General features: G+C 36.0%; 1 protein-coding gene across 1 annotated transcript in view; it reads right to left on the bottom strand.

Moving 5' to 3' along the window:
- The window catches only part of LOC306883158 (uncharacterized protein), a 133,235-nt gene that overhangs the window by 30,040 nt on the left and 85,063 nt on the right, over nucleotides 1-18,132 (bottom strand). The window contains exons 3-5 of the mRNA XM_079438276.1: nucleotides 4,490-4,534; nucleotides 3,153-3,160; nucleotides 2,244-2,270 (exon numbers count right to left, since the gene is read on the bottom strand). Coding sequence (XP_079294402.1) covers nucleotides 2,244-2,270; nucleotides 3,153-3,160; nucleotides 4,490-4,534 — 80 coding nt within the window. The remainder of the gene's footprint in view (nucleotides 1-2,243; nucleotides 2,271-3,152; nucleotides 3,161-4,489; nucleotides 4,535-18,132) is intronic.

The raw sequence follows: 18,132 nt of genomic DNA, 5'->3' as shown, positions 1-18,132 counted from the left end.
ACTTTACTATACTATTTTACTATATGAGTGAATATATTTGTTTATGCAAATATTGCATTCCCATTACAATAAATAAATAAAGTCAATTTATGATTTATTGTATTTAAATGAACATTAAATTGAATATTTAATTGTGTCTGAGCTATATTTTTTATTACTTTTTTACAGCAATGAGAACGTATAATTTATTTTTGTATGTATACATATACAAATACATATACACATATAATAAAACTTTTTGGGTGAAATATGACCCAGACTTTTCTTTGTTTCAGTGTGTGACAGTGTGTGCAGCTTGTACACACACACACACACACACACACACACACGCACACACACCTGTCTATAATTAGCCACAGACTTTTCCCGGCAGACGTAGAAATCTGGGAAAACCATGAGTGTACCTCTGATACTAATTTGCTGGGCATGACTGACCCAGCCTGGCATAGACCGTTATCTAGAGGCTGATCTTACAGCAGATACGCCACAGCATATCAGTACAAACATCACTCTGATTTACTGCAACGATACCAGAGATAATGGGTACAGAGACAGGAAGTAGTAATGTAATAAATAAATCTGCAGTATAATTGGCTAAAGAGGCACAGTAAGGCTTACTCAGAACCCCCAGACAAATATACTCTTATTGAACTCACACTTCACGCCGCGAGGTGAGCAAGGCCTGTTAACTAAACATCTCTTGATATTTGGAGCCAAACAAGGGGTCCACAATTAAGATCCAGACAAAACAAGGTACAAAGCCTCATTCGATTTGTGACTAACCATAATCTGACCCCAGGTTCACCTTGACATGTTCCAGAACAGCCTGCTGCTTATCATTCTGCTGCCCGCTGTTCCACTGACAGCCACTAGAGGCCACCAGACCACTTCTACAATAGATCACACAATCAAAACAATGATCCAATTCAATTGGAAATCTGTTTGGACCCCAGTTGATCTCATGTTTGTATCTACATAAACAGAGGTACTAAAAAATATATAAACTGACTATTGATTGTTTGACTGGGGCTTGTTTCATAAGTGAAACACACGATGCAATTATGACTTGCAGTTTACCAAACAAATATCTTTTTATTTGAACACGAACAAACTACTCTAATCAACGCCCAGTTATCAGAAAACAATCATCAGATGTGTTGTACTTTAACAGATCAGAGTACCTCTACTCATATGTCACAGTTCAAATGTTTTGTCTAAGCTCGATTCATTTCTAAACGCCCGACTGCTTACCCAGTACTTTCCATTTCAGGGTTCAAGAAACCAGGAAATTATAAACTAAGAGTCCTAAGTGTCTCTGGCCTGCTGTCCCGCACCCATGTTTAGCCAAAGAGATGAATCTACAGCGTTTTCAACAGAGAAACACCATTACCAGTGTAATTGAGCCCAGGAGCGCTTTCAGTCTCTCCAGGAAACTCGGCATCATTATCGGCCATGTTGCAGAAATAGCAGCGAAAGAGTTCATTCTTCATCAGAGATGAAGGTTTCGACGATGAAGAGTGCAGTAGAACAGTTTGAAATGTTTTAGTGCAGACCTTAGACACTATTGCTAACACACCTCTCACTGCATAAGCTGTGTAATTCGTGTTCCATTTAAATATATATATATATATATATATATATATTATGACCCAGCTAACAAAAATATGTTCCAAGAACATTGTGCTGTTGTTTCCGTTAAGTTACGAAATTGTTATTTCTTTTTTTTTAGTTATGTGAATGTTAAGAAAAACTTTAAGGGAACATTCAATTTTAGCATTTTGCAAATATTATGGGAAAGTTATTTTTGAATGTTACGTGAACCATCTGAAACAATTAACTTGTATTAAAAGGTGTTTAAATTGTTTAAAAACAGAAGACTATCCAACTAAAATGTTTTAGAAAATTTCACAAACTTTCCATAAATAATGTTATATATTATATGAATGTATATGTTTTTGTTTTAATGTTTTGAGAACATTATTAAAGACCAGATAATGGAACAAATGCTCTATTAATGTTACTGTAAGAATGTTTATTTGTACTGTAACCTTGAGAGAACTTTGCTAGAATGTTACCCAAAGTTCTGAGAACGTTCTCTGTTAGCTGGGAAGCTGCACAGGTATTTAGTAAGACTGAGATCAACAATAAGTCAAATGGAATTGATAGAAGCAATTAGAAAAAGAGTTCCATAAAATGGAGATTAAAACCCAAGAAAGAAATTAGATAATTTATAGAACATTTACCGGATAGCCGTCTCGCCCAGGTTTGCCCTGTGCAAAGAAAAATTTGAAATAATAAATAAAAATATACGTAGACCTACAGCAGATTAAAAAAAATTACAAATCTCAAAATAATCTAAGGAGAATCTGTTCAATTTCATGAAAAAAAAGCTAAATATTTGTAAATTCAGTGTGATTAAAAGTAAAACTATTCTCATAAACCAATCTGAACTTGAAGAACGTACTTGCACTTTCTAAAACTTCTGCAAAGTAAATCTCTGTATTATTTGTTTATTAGTTGGATTAACAGCACCTTGCAGGATCATAAATGAAAACTTCAAGTGTTTTAGGGTTTCTTCTTGCAATAGACTTCAAAGTAAATAAACTGGTGGACCTCTGCATTACAGAAGACCAGAAACTAAACGTGAAAGTTAGCAAACCAGTCTAAACTGTTAAAATGTTGAAAGCTGTCACATAATTTGACATCTGCAAGCATTAAACAGATCAGTTAAATCTTCATGACAGCCTGTTAAAATATGGATTAGAAGCCACATATCTGTTTGCAACAAGGTGTTGACGGCGTGGTTTTAACCTAAATCTAAAGCAGGTGACAGACAGTCTGCAACCTGTTCTTACACGGTGTTACACTTTTGTTGGACACCAGAACTTCAATGCTGGTTTAGAATATTCTAGAACTTTAATATCAGAAGCACAGATCTCCTAAAGCGTTAAGCTTTCAGAGTCTCAGAAGAATGCTAATTTTTCAGAAGCTTAAAGTCAGACAAACTTGGTGCAAATATTCAGGGTGTATGAATGAAGGCCATTTATCAGGTTTTATGACTCACCCTTCAGATGTTTTGTCAGCCTTACCACAATACAGAGCCCATATCTGCCTAATGTCATTATTTTGAAGTGTGAGGACGGGGTACTTACTGGGGGTCCTGAAAAATAAAATAACAACAAACAGACCTTTAAAACAATTGAAATGTCTTTTAACTTTCAGTTAATAACACAAAATCACACTTCCACTCTTTTAACAAAAAGGTAACCACCTAAAACCTTTTTTTTTAAATGTTCATCAGGTAGGTGTTATGACCCTCAGAGGAGACAAAAAAGTTTAAAAGATGTGTTGAGGTTTTATGAGGCAGAAAGTTGGCGTATTGGCATATTTACTGTCTAATGTCTAGACTCTGGCAGACTCTTAAGAGTTTAAAAGATAACATTCACTCAGCACAGTCAAGTTCTGACCATTGTGAACGAAATGGCTTCACCATTTGGAAAGCATTTAGGAGTAAGATGTTGAAAGAGAAAAATAATGAGAGTGTGTTTTACGGTTTAATTGACCACATCAAAATTGTTTAGTAAAAAGATTAATCTTTTAATTGATGAGGGTTCTAATTAAATGAGCGCTTTTAACGATTGAACTATCATAGACGTATACCATCTGCCTAACGTTTGATTAGACTGCTAAATATCTTCCAGCTTTCCAACCGTATTTTCTGCCTCACACTAGAGAAACAAACAGACTGTTGTGCAACGGAGAACCTCCTCCTCCATCCACCTCCACATTCGACTCTTCCCACCCGCTTTACGACCCAAACTACAACAAGCAGGCACAGCTAAACAGAACCACATCTAGCAGACTTGGTGACAAAACGACCCACTATCTCTATGTAAATAAAGTGCTCTGCCAACGTTTGAAGTTCCTCTCCCAGGGCAGCGGGGCTGGAACAAGTTTGTAAAACAGATGTAAAGAATTGTCATTCTGTCCAAATGCCAGTTGTGTGGGAACGCTGCGAACCCAGATTGAATTGGATATGGTCAGAAGGTGAATACAGGTTCTGCTGTACAAACTGTACACATTATCCAAAGATAATCTTGCGGCATACTTGAGGTAATGGCAAGACATCATCTGGGCACCTTCTTAAGCTTCACAAGCTGTACTGATGGCTTCTTCCGCAAGTGATGCGACACTGAATCATTCTTTTCATTAAAACCTCTCTCAATCTGTGCCCTTGAGAGCAACATGTGTGTCTACAACACAGCACACTTAGAAATACATCAGCATCTTTATTTGTATGGCCGAGTCATCATCCGTCTGAGTTAATACCTCTGAATCATCTGAGGGTCTACGGTGACTCAAAACCACATTCAGTGAGGACTTCCTCCCAGTCACATCTAATGATTATGAATTAGGGACACTAGTAACAATGTTTATAGAAAAGCACTAGACATCAAGCATGAGGAACATATTAAGAGATCGCACTCACCAGGATCGCCTCTTCTGCCCATCCGTCCACGTTTCCCAGGAGGACCTGAAGTCACGAGAGATGTGTAATAACTTTAATATTTTACATGAAATAGTATTTTTTTCTGATTTTGGAATTCATTTGACTTCCATTTATGAGTCATTACTGAGATTTCTGAACATGCGGATTCATTCAAATTATTTTCCCATCAGATGGTTGTAGAATCCTGTGTGAATGCTGAGCTGAAGTTGTAATGAAATTTCAAATATATTTCAGTTCTGAAATGAAATGTCTGGGTTACATTACACAGCACAATCAAATCAAAACTTTATAACATTTATTGTGCATTTTAGTAGATTTTAATGTGCTTTTATTTTCATGACAATAAAAACCATTCTCATTATAGCAATTAGCTAAATTTAGTTTTGGTTAAACTGATCTTGTATTTTTGTTTAATGTATATTTGATTTGTTTCAGATCAACTACAACCTGTTAAAGACTCCTGCTGTAATGTTAAAAAAACCTGATTCAGAAAACCTGACATTAAATGTAATATAGTAACAAAAATCTTCTTACCTTGACAAAAAGATTTTTAATAAAATAATAAAAATTGCATAAATTAAATTCAGTACAACAAATGCTATGATGTGTTTTTTTTTTAGAATTGTACTTCACAGTTTAAATAATGTATTTTTTGTTGGTTTACAGGAATGGAAATTAGATTTTTTTCCGCACCAAAACAACATACTGACAATGGGAGAGGGGAGTTTAAATCTGCTTAATTAGTGGTCATGAACTGAGAAACCAAAATTTCCTTGATCTTTTGACATACAAGAGGTCATTGTATAAAAACATCCTGTAAGTTTCAGAACTCAAAACTTTCTTGTTAGTCTAAAAATAGCTTATATTGAAGCCAGTCTGCCAAAATGACAGCTTGTGGAATGTACCACTCTATGATGTAATAGCGTGGATAAACACTGCCTCCACAGCTTTAGATCAACATTGCTTCGACATCACTTCCTGTTTAGCCCCGCCCACCGATTCGCACATGTAGCGTTTATGACAGAGGCGAACGTGCAGGTCTAAGCAGAAACCAAACAATAAAGATTGCTCTGAAGACAATAAGACGCTATGCAGCGCCAAGTTGAGGAAAAACACAACTTCCTTCTGATCCTAATGTTAGAAAAGAGTGAATGAACTTTATTTTTAATGAAGATCCAGATTGCGTCAGAAAGAACTTGGTCCTTTGTTCACTTCATTTTACTGCCGATTCGTTTACAAACAAGGCACAATTCGACGCAGGATTTTCAAAAAATTGAAACTAAAAAACGATTCTGTGCCGACTATATTGGATCCAACTGTAATGTCGCAACACAAGGGTGAGTAACTGTTTTTATTATGTGGTCACTATTGCTTTATCTCTTCTTAAAGATTGTTTGATATGTATTAAGTTACTTATGCGTTTTTGACCTAAATCACAGCAGTGTCCATCTATGAAGGATGTAAGCTGTCAAACATACACTTCTGTTAGCCAATCATAGCAGTGGGAGTTTACTTCTGGATCTACAATCCGCCACGTCTTCAAACAGAGTGTTCTGATGAGGGGGGGTAAAAACAGGACAGAAAATGGCTTATTACTTCTAAATTATGATGTTTTTCATGTAAAAATCTTGATTACATTATAAGTGGACCTCAGAGAACAGTACAAAATAAAAAAACAGAGGCGGTTCATGACCCCTTTAAAAAAAATTAATGATACAATACAAAACAATATCATAATTATTATCTAAATATGTAACTATTTTCTTTATGCTAAATATAATTTCTTATTTTTTATTTGATCTTGAGGTGAAATATGACCTGGACATGCTGTGACTGTTTTCATGAGATTCACGCTAACAGAAGTCCATATGATCCAAATTTACGAAGTAGAAAGGTGTGAAAACAGCACTACATGTGTGATGCAGAAACCAGGACAATTTCAGTTTAAACGATGGAAACGATCTGGATTAGGTGAAAAATCCATTGTTCACAGACAATGAATTTGTGTGCATATCTGTGATGAAGTGTGCACCTCGCATCACGTCCTGTTCGTGTATATGTAAGTCAGAACAAAGCGACCAAGGGCATACCTCCCAGACGGTAGCCAGGCCCCCCTCCTCTCTGTTCCTCTGGTTAACCGATTAACCCCCCTTCTCTCTGTCCCCTGGGCACTAAATCACTTCCATCAACCTCTTTCCCTCCTCTCTTCTTTAGGTACTGTGAAATAGAAACCATACCTGAGCGAGGCAGGAGAGGGGGATGCTGGGATGCTAACGAGCTCGGGTCGCAGACACACTTTTCTTGTTGGCATTATTGTTATTTTTCTAGGTTAATCAACCCCTGCTGGTTCAACCCCTATTAGAAAGATTGTCAAGAAAGGGTCTCAGGGTCTCACTTCCCCGGTGTGGTTCGCATTACTAAATCTAGAGCATCCGGCATCGTTATTGGAATGTTCAAGGTGCAATTCAACTTTAAGCAACAGTTCATCCAAAAATTAAAATTTGCTGAAAATGTACTCACTCTCAGGCCATCCAAGAGGAGGATGAGTTTGTTTCTGTTTTTGAACAGATTTGGAGAAATTTAACATTATGGATCCTTTGTAGTGAATGGGTGCCATCAGAATGAGAGTCCAAACATCTGATAAAAACATCACAATAATCCACAAGTAATCCACACCACTCCAGTCCATCAGTTAACTATTGTGGAGTGAAAAGCTGCGTGCTTGTAAGAAACAATTTATTACTTAAAACCATTGCTTCCAGCTTAAATGTTAAAAATTGCTTTCTCCATTTTATGCCAAACAAGTGGCTTTTCACTTCACAAGATGTTACATGATGGAGTGGAGTTGTGTGGATTACTGTGATTTTTTAATCAGCTGTTTGGACACTCATTCTGACGGCACCCATTCTCTGCAGAGAATCCACTGGTGAGCAAGTGATGTAATGCTACATTTTTCCAGATCTGTTCCGATGAAGAAGCAAACTCATCTACATCTTGCATGACCTGAAGGTGAATACATTTTCAGCAAATTGTAACTTTTGGGTGAACTGTTCCTTTAAACTCTATCTTTGACATATTGTTGATTAACGCAGCAAATACATACCACATCTGTCAGTTTGTAAAACAAGCTAAAATTAAGTTTATAATCGTAATGCAATTAAAATCTATTCAGCAAACTGTGTACTAACCAGGTGTTTCCTGCAATTTTTCAATCCATAATGAATTTGAAATCAGTGTGTCCAAACACAATTACAGCCAGAAGTCTTGGTGAGACTTTTTCCAAAATGTTAAAAAAATTGTATCAACCTCAAACTTTAGAACGACATTGCATCTGTTAACTTCTAAGTATCAACTTTGTTTATTCCACCGTTTTGACCAACATGGCAACAAAACCTGTTTGAAAACAAGCAGTCATACAATTCCATTTACTGCCGCTGAAACTACACACTTCCTTAATTGTTTTAACAAAAATGAGCTTCATATCACTGCTTCGAAATCTCTCCAGGACGAAGTGCACTGTTGACCTCAATTGTAAATACATAAGTGTACACAATTTTTGTTTGTTTTTACAAACTGAGGAACTTGTTGAAGTTATTATCCAATGTAAACATCTGGATCTTATTGATACTTAAATTAGAAACTAAACTCACACTTGTATAAAACCTGTAACATTCTTTCCAGAGGTTAAAGGTCAAAGTTAAAGTTGTTTTCTACAAACCTTTCATCTCTTTAAGATGCACTTTCAGTCTTTATCTTCTAACATTCTCTATCTATTGCTCTCTCTTTCTCTCATGTGGTGTGTTCTATATCATGTACGGCTTTCAGCTCAACTTTCCCTATTGTAATGACATCCTAGGGTTTCTGTATGATAACACAAATCATAGTCAACATAGTGAAAATAGTGAGCCGTAGCTTCATCTTTGAGCTCTTCTGGCTTACTGCACTACAAACTATCACGTTACAAAAGCCACAATGGCTATAAATACAAGTGTAACTATGTTCTTCACCAGCAGAGCCCATAAACACTATGAGGAACTGAGGCTGATGGCTCAATGCTGAAGACGTCGATGAAAGGGGCCTCTCGTGCTTTTTATCTGTCAGCATTTGATGAACTGTCTCATGGACAATTATCGTAACAGTAACAACTGCGAGATTAAAAACTTGAATCTGGATGCAATCGAGGTCTCCGGGGTTTTAAATGTCTCCTATGCTCTCCCCTATAGCTGTCCCGTTACATTAACATTAAGAAATCGGATAATTGAGGTGTATCATTACTCTCAGCTTTGACGAGCTAACCGCTCAAATTCCGATTCTTATCCGATCGAGACGGTCTGGTTCTGATAGTCACGCATAGGCTTGATTTAGCTACTGTGACATTTTGTCTTAAACTAATGAAAACGTCATTGTTTTCCTCTGGCTTTGTGTTGGGCGCAACAACTGTTCGCAATAAACGTCAACAGTGAAATCACAGAATTCGATCCTCTCATTTTCTAAACCACAACAGTGTTTTCCTCTCCAATATCCCTCGCTGACAAAATTAAAGTCTAAAAATGGAAAAGAAATGAAATTAATACCAGAATGTGTGTGTGGTTTGTGTTGGGGTAACACTGTGACAACTCTTTGTCCCAGGAAAATTTAACGTAATCTGTCTAACAGGAAGTTCACACATTATCCTATTATTCAATTATCCAACACTGGTAACTCAATAAAATAATACATTGAACTTGAACCAGTTCCTACCTATATACATACCTATAGAAAAAAACAACTACGGAATGGTTGAAACCACTTACTTTAAATGGGTAGTTGATTAATAACCAGGCTTATTAAAGTTAACCCAACCTAAAACCAATAAAAATGTTACTTGAAATAAAATAAATGTTAACTGAAATAAAATGAAATATATAAAACAAAAACAAACTTTTAGCTATCTCCTCATTTTCATTTATTTGAACTTGAAGTATTAAGATAACTAAAACTACATAAAATAAAACTAATAAATGAAAATGCTAACACTTTACATTAAGGCCCCATTAGTTACTGTAACATTAGTTTTTCACTAACTTGACATGTAATATTTCAAATTATAGTATAAAATATATATACAAGAATTTATATAAAGTGTTTACTTGCAACTGCTTGAAGTGCCATATGAACTACAGAAAATCTATCTAAATTTTTTAAAACTTTAATCTATAATTTAAGCCATTTTCATCACCAAAGCATTATTCATCGCACTTTAACAAACTGCTTTCATGTTCATGTGAAATGCAAAAACAGAGCGAGTTATTTGGCTTTCTGTGATGTCTGACAGGTGGTTTATGTTGACTGGAGGAGCTTGTAACAAAGCAGGAACTCTGACTGTCAAATCAAATGCTGTTGCTCATGAGAGATCACGAATAGCTAAATAACAGAACCGAACTCAACCGTTTCAAATGAGGAGAGGAGAGGAGATCTCCTTCACTATTTACCATAACTTAACTTGTTTCCAGTCTTGCAATGTATAACAAATACATGGAATAATTCAAATTATGAGAAAAAAAGAATCATTATACAGTTTGAAATGCCATATTAACTACATAAACCTATTTTAAGTTTCAAACTTTGATAATTTAATGTTTTGTTTTTTTTTCAAAATATATGTAGAAAATCAAAAGACTATATCTTCTATATTCTCATATTCTTTCACAGACAAAGCATAAAACAGTAACCAACATACATCGAAGAGATATTTGCCAGTTTCCTTGTAATATATAAACTAATATGACAATGACCAGACCTTCATGCCTTGAACATGCTTGCTTTCTTGTCATGCTTTTCACGCGCTATTAAACAAAAGTGCAATTTTAGCATCATCGTTTCAGAGAACACATGTAAATCTATATGACCTCTTCTTATGAACAGTGTTGTGCTGTACTGAATTAACTGCAAAAATACCTGACTGTATTTCAGGCTTAAATATGATATGCCACTACACAGCTTCATTGAGTTTCCTCCTATTTATGTGGCTTTACGGTGCCTGTTTTGTATTGTTCCAGCTTTGTTGACCAGCCAAAGAAGAGCAGATGAAACCTGGCCATCGGGTATTTTGATTTGAATAACACTGTTTGCTCAAATGATTTTAATAAAATACATATGATTTTTTTTCATAATAACCATTTGTTAGCACATTTTAACTTTAAACGTTCAAAAACTTGAGATTTTTATGCATCTGCAGCATCTGCGCGCATTTATTGTCCAACCACAGCAAAACAAACACGGATTTCACTTCCTCCAAACTCGACCCGTTTAACATCGCTTTTGTGCAAAGATTAAATCAACAATTTAAGCCACACTGCACCAAAAGAAACATATGGAACCCACTATTAGCATGTAAATGTAATGCGTGCGGGTCGGCGTTTGCCCGTGTAAGTGCGGCTATTAGGAGTTTGGCCCTTGCGTGATGGAGTGTTAACTCGTTTGACCTCCAGATAAACAACTCTGTCCCTCCACCCCTAACCGCATGGCAATGAAACATTTCCATCTGTTTGTTGACGCTGGAAGTGTTGGTGTTTATGAGAGGGGCCGGACTCAACAGGGTCCCAGATGCTCGTTGGGTGGCTCTCCCATTAGTACGAGTGATTATACTAATAAACAGCGAGAGGATGTTCAGACTCACGCTCCGTCAAATGCTGCATGACAAAAGCAGCTTGGGATCCAGGTTAAAAAGTCATGAAGTGGCTACTCATTAAGACAGGTAAGAGGTTAAAGTCATTAATCACGAATAGTCCTTACAATTTAGCGGCACAGGAAACGTGACTGCGCACAAATTGATAACACATTCTGTAAACCTGATATTTCTTACATGTTTTTAAAGTCATAATAAGCCCCATAATGATGTATTTATGTCACCGTGTTGTTTCTCATAGTTGTAAGTGTTTGTTGTCTCTACACACAAGTTGACTGTAAGACTGTAAGATTTTCCTGATACAGTATAAACATACATGAAACATTCCAGTGATATAATCAAACCAGACAGCATCTGCTTTCTACAAAGATGTTAGACCCATTAAATCCAATTACAGTTACAAAACAACAGTCCAGGGTCCAAAATTAACACCCGCCAAGTATCAGATGCTAGTAAAAACAAGCTTTGCAGTACAGTAAGTAAGGAGGCTTTGTAGTGAGTGATTACAATGAGTTACTCGCCAGTTGGCTGAACATAATACATGATTAAAATAGAATTGGGAGAAGAATAATCTGACCCTCATTCATTTCAATGACATTCAAGCCACAAGATCGTTTATTTATATATATATATATATATATATATATATATATATATATATATATATATATATATATATATATATATACACACACACACACATGGAAAAATACACAAGTTATGTAAATAAACCAATTCATATAAATAAATCTTAAATAAATATATAAATTAACAAACTATTTTTATAAATGTGTATTTAAATAAATGTATGTTTAAAAATGTATATTTATTTATTTACATTTAAATAAATAATATAAAACTATTACATTATGTAAATGTGTTAAAATATATAAATGTATTAAAACAAACAGTTACAGTGGTCATTAATTTGGTGTCAGAATTGTGAAGGGAATATTCTAGATAAGCTTTATTTACTTATTTAGTTAGTTAGTTAGTCTAAAATAGATCTTCTGTCCACATGATTGTCATCTGTGGTGTCTAGTTAAAAAAAACACATGCGATGCAGCAAACAGGTACATGATCATGTGGTCTTGATTCCCAGATTACACACTCATATTTTGGCGCTCAATTAAACCCAGTCTAAGCAAAATTGTAGTCTGAATGAGCGTGCAAGGTATGAAAGTCGGCTCAAAATGCATGAAAAACAGTCTGGACAGCCATCTGCTTTAAAACTGCTTTATTGGAAGACTTACTAGTGATTCCCTGTGTTTTTAAATATTGCCGACAAACTCACACAGTCTGAGATTAAAACATTCGTAACTCGAGCACTAGACGTTTTAAATAAAGCATTACTGCAGCCTGTTATCATCAAATCAGTTTCTGATGACTGTAAACCACAAGCTCAGCTTTTGGGGAAGCGTAAATCTTTTCAGCAGGTTTTAGTATTGATGTGAAAATCACTGTAAAGTGAGCCAAGATTTTCTTATCCCTATTTGAAGAAAGAATTTGTTTAACCATGCCTAGTGACCACAGCATTAGTCTGCAGGTATCATAACCTTAATGTATGCTTTTAACTTTGCAGCCACTTCAGCTGTTCATTGATAAAACATGTTTGATTGTGTAGCATTTTCAGTTTAACTACAAAGACTATAGGGACTGAGATATTCAGTCTCAAGTAAGCTTATAATTGGTATTTCATCTCATTAAATAGCATGAGAAGAAGATTTAGAGAGGAGAGGAGTCCAGATTGACAGCGCTTCCTGTTCAGGGTGACCTTGGGAACATATTTACATCCATGTTGTAATACTTGTGAAATGCTGCCAGATCACGAGCCTCTAAGCATTTCAGACATTTGGTTGCGCAGCCAAATTAGAGCCCTGCATTTTGGCCCAGGCCCGACGGGCCCCGACTTTTTTATGCCTCTAGGGCCGGGCTTCGGGCCAATTTCCACATCATAGTTAAGAGGCGGGCCGGGCATCGGGCCTGTTTTGGGTTTCTCCTTATTTTATATTGTAGACGTCTATCGATTAGTGATGAAAAAAATTGCTGCGCTGGTGGAAACAACAGGAGACCGTGCCGCGACTGAGAGCAGCTCGATGGTGTTTAGTGTCCCGCAGCAGCAGCTGAAGCGTGCACAAGTGACTTCAGCGCAGATGAAGAGTTCTGCGTTCAAATGCATGCAATAGGTTAAAGCTTGCTGCAAAACCCCAGCAAACATAACCATGAATGTGTCTGCGGGAAACAGTAAGGAGATATTTGAATTATTGAATAATAAACTAATGTTTTCTGAGTCTGTGTCGCAAGGATGAAGCTGCTGATCCTGACTCGCGTCTCCTCATTAGACGCGCCTTTAGAGAGAAATGTGTCTTTGTTGATTATGATTAAGATTATAATAAGAGTTTTTGTTTTCGATTTCTTTTTTATTTCGTTAAGTGATAATTTAAAGTTTTCTATAGATACATTTATCATGTCTGAGAGGCATGTATTCGCTCAGCTTCGGTTCATTTTTGTGAAGCGCTCCTGTTCAAGACGGCAGAAAGCGCATCATGTTTGTTTTCTTTGTTTTATAAAATAACTACCTTTTGCTGGTATTGTGAGTGCGCACAAATACAAGTAGACCCTTTACAGTTCCAAATGATGTATTACTCTTACCTTTATCAAAAAATAAAAAAATGACGGCGTAGGCTATTTTAATTTATTTCCACTGAAAAAAATGCAAAGCTGGTGCCTCCATGTCCTGCAGAGCACGCTTTAGCTTCCACTCTCAGCACAAACTTATATAGGCTAGCGCACATTATTATTATAGCGCAGGTTTAACATTTAAACATTGTTATATGCTTGAACTGTTTTAGTATATCTATAGATTTTATTTTAGGCAAGTCGTGATGATATGAGAAGGCTAAATTGATCAAACATAGGCTATGATCAGCTCATGCAGCTGGCCACTTGGTCGTTACTTAAAAAAATAAAAACTTAGTCTATTTAACGAACAAAAATGCTCCAAACGTTTTTCTAAATGAACTTAATAAAAAAACAAAACAAAATATAATAATTTTGCCATTACACACAAAACAGAACTATTTTAATAGCCGAAACAGTAGTATAAACTGTTTTAGGAGAAGGGGGAAAAAAAGACGGGCTGGGGTCGGACTCGGGCCGGTAATTCTGATAAGCTGTCGGACGTGGGCCGGGCTAGGGTCTGAGCGTCTCGGGCCAGGGCCGGGCTAGGGCCTAAATTTGAGGCCCGTGCAGGGCTCTAAGCCAAATACAGTCAGACAAAGATGACTGGCTATCATTTACACCCCTGAACACCTAACTCATTGATTTCACAGCGGAGACTGCCAGAAGCCATAAGCTTCAGTGAACAGCTCATTCCTCACCAGAAAGCTGAGAAAGTGTGGAGAGAGTGAGAAAAAGAGAGTGACAGATAGAGAGAGCATTCACAGCACTATGTTGAAATTGCACAAACTGATATTATGATTGTCTAAAAGCATTACAGATCTACTATTTATCCCTTACCATCCTGATCAAATTAAAAATACATATTTAAAAGAAAATAGTATAATATACATAAAATAATAATTTACATAATATTTAGATTAATAAAAAAAAACAATAAATAAAATATGTTTATAAAAATATCTAGAAATTTCAGACTATTGTATATGGCATGCATAACTAAGGTTAGTCACATATTGAAATTTTAAATTCACCATTCTTAAAGATCCACTACATAATTACGGGCTCTCTATCACCATTTGTGGCTGAAACATAAATGTTACTTGTGGAAATTTTTTTTTTTATCATAACAAATCTGAATAGCTCATAGTAAGAAAAAAAAAGTGCTTTCTGAGCTATATTGCATTAATGTTGCCAAATAACACTTTGAGCAAAACACACAATAATAAATGATGAAGGACTGAAATTTGCAGCCAAATCAAACCTGACAGAAATTAATATAAATCATTATTGTAGGATTAACATTGTGATTTGGACTTGCAAATACGGTTGTTGTTGTTGTTGTTGATGATGTTTTAATACGCTAAATATTTAATTTGTAATGAAAAATGAAATGAGAAAGTGGATCTTTAAGTGAACAGTTCTGAAAGAAAATACAGGGTTGGAGTGATATGGGAGTGAATAAATGACAATTTCTACATTTTAAATATACTATTCTTCTCATATAATTGCAATTACATTTATTTTGTGTAATTTAAATTTAGTGAATTATTTTAAAAGAAAAAAAAAAAGACATTCAAAAACGAATATATATAGAGTGTATATATATATATAGAGTGTATATATATATATATATATATATATATATATATATATATATATATATATATATATATATATATATTAAAGGGGACCTATTATGTAAAAATCACTTTTATAAGGTGTTTGAACAAGGTTGTGTGGCCGCAATGTGTGAAAACAATGTTAAATATCCACCAACTAATTTTTTATAAAACCAATAAATCATGAGCAGTCTCTCCAAACGAGCTGTTTCAGATTCTCCCTCTGTTCACGTAACTGAGGGGAAAAATTCCCACCCATTTGTGATCCTCTCTGCCCTATTAGCATAAACACAATCCTGAGTGAGAAGCTGCGGTTCGCCAGCGCCAAAGAGGCATTACAAGCATTGTGTTTTGGGATGCACTAATGAACATAGGAGTCGCCATAATTTTCTCCCATCTGAGCCGAGGACACTGTGGTTAAATTTTAAGGAAATATCCTGGAAAAAATCGGGACCGTCCCCTAAATGTCATTACCAATGCTTTGTGCACGAACGTCAGCTGCAGGCAAAGTAAGTATCAAACGTTTGTTTTCCAAATTGCCGTTCTAAAAGAGCTTCTTCGCAGTCTGTAAGGCTAATTGCTAAAGCTATCATTGTCTCTGCCTGTTTTCACTGATGCTGCCTTCAAGTGCTACCAGAATGATCTTAAATAGGAATGTGGTAGTTAAAAGTTGCATACTGTATGAAAGCAATGTGAGTCAATCGCTTGAGGTTGTCGAGCTCATAATCAGAAGTGGGACTTATAAAGTTTGTGATAGCATGAGACCATGTTGTAATTCATAAACGCAAATTTATTATGCACAGTATAATCAGATGACTGATTTTGAAACAGAGTATGTTTTCTGTAAAGATAACAGGCTTGTACTAATAGTGGAATGTTTATTTGCAAAGGCTAGTACTGCTAATGCCAGAGCTTGAGCCCTTGAAGCTCCGCCCTCTTCTCCGGGAGCAAAAGCTCATTTGCATTTAAAGCAACATACTCAAAATCAGCACCTTTTGGCTCAAGCCCTAAAAGTAGCAATTTTAACAAGCTATAAAAATTTATCTGTGGGGTATATTGAGCTAAAACTTCATATATACGCTCTGGGGACATCAGAGACTTATTTTACATCTTGTAAAAAGGGGCATAATAGGTCCCCTTTAATAAGCTCAACACTTAATTTCTAATGAAAAATTATATGAGAAATCCTCCATATTGGACCTTTAAATAAATAGTTCAAAAAGAAAACAGAGGGCTGGAATGACATGAGAGTGTAAAACAGACTACATTAATTAGACTATTCTTCTCATATTAATGTAATTTTTTTATTCATCCTCTGTGATTTAAACTTAGTGAATATTTTGAAAGAAAATAAAACGTTCAAATTACTAGTTTGAAACGAAAACATGTCTGGAATGAAACACTATTTTTGTCAAATCTATCTGTGCCAGGCACACTTCACTCAACAAGATCAGATTCTTGGCCTTTCATTGCCCTGAAAACACAAAACCACATATGAAAACACCTCAAAGAACCTTCCATATGTCACTTAATACGTAACTGTTACATGATGGTGAGAAAGATTTGCATGACATCAGCAATTATTATTTTAAATTAAAATCAATAGCATATGGTAAAAACACATTTCGAGTGTCAATGAAATGTAGACCCGTGCCGAGGTAATTAAGTACTTCTCCTTCGAGATATTTACACACGGGATGTATTTTTGACAGCGAAGAAGATGTGCCAAGTCCATAATGGTGTCTGGATTACTACGTCAAGCATCCATGTTTAATGGGACATAATGTTTGTCCAACTTTGAGGAAACTCATCTCAATTTAGACAATAGGGTTCATAGTATTCTCTTCTGGGATTTGACTCAGACAAAAGCCTTCACTGCTGTTTAACTTTCCGCTGGCAATATTGTTTTTGGTGGCTTGCGAGATCACAGCCAAATGCAACTGAGGTTCCTGGAATAAACACTGCACTGAGGCAGAGGGGTTTCTTTAAAGCACTGCCATTGTCTTAATGTGACTCGAGGAGCAAACTAAGACAACTGAAGTCAAAACACTATACATCTCCGTCACAATTACATGCTTGGATGCCAGATGTGAGAAGGCAGCCCGCAACTGAATCTCTCAAACGATTACGCTACAATTACCCAACGCAGGAGCAAACCATGTGTTTCTGAAGAGCTTCAGCATCTGTCACACTTTCCAAGTAGACTGGCCTTGGGCTAGACATCCCTCATGACAGACTGGATTGTCCATCTTTTCAGAGACTTATAGAAAAATAATCAAACACAGTACGTTGCTCAACATGATCTGGTGCGTGGCGAGTAAACTGATCAGGCGTAGTCGGACGTTCCTGAATGACACACTCACTTTGATTACTGCAATAATTTGGGCTCTTCCTGTGCTGGACCATATAAGATGGGAACAATCTTCAAACTGTAGGCTATATAATATTAAACAAATGCAACTTGTCATGTTTGACTTCACACAGTTTGGCATCCCTGTTCCCACTCAGTTTTCCCAGTTATTGGCTGTTCTCTGTGGTCGGATGTGTTCTGTTGTCTTAATGTCTTCCAGCAATATTTTTGAATAAACTCAGACTGCTCATCTGTGCTGACTGGTTTGAATATTCATCCTGTATGTATAATTAGTGTATTGGGC

The sequence above is a fragment of the Barbus barbus genome, assembly GCF_936440315.1.
Source record: "Barbus barbus genome assembly, chromosome: 17".
NCBI lineage: Eukaryota > Metazoa > Chordata > Actinopteri > Cypriniformes > Cyprinidae > Barbus > Barbus barbus.
This window is presented reverse-complemented; position numbering and strand designations above follow the sequence as displayed.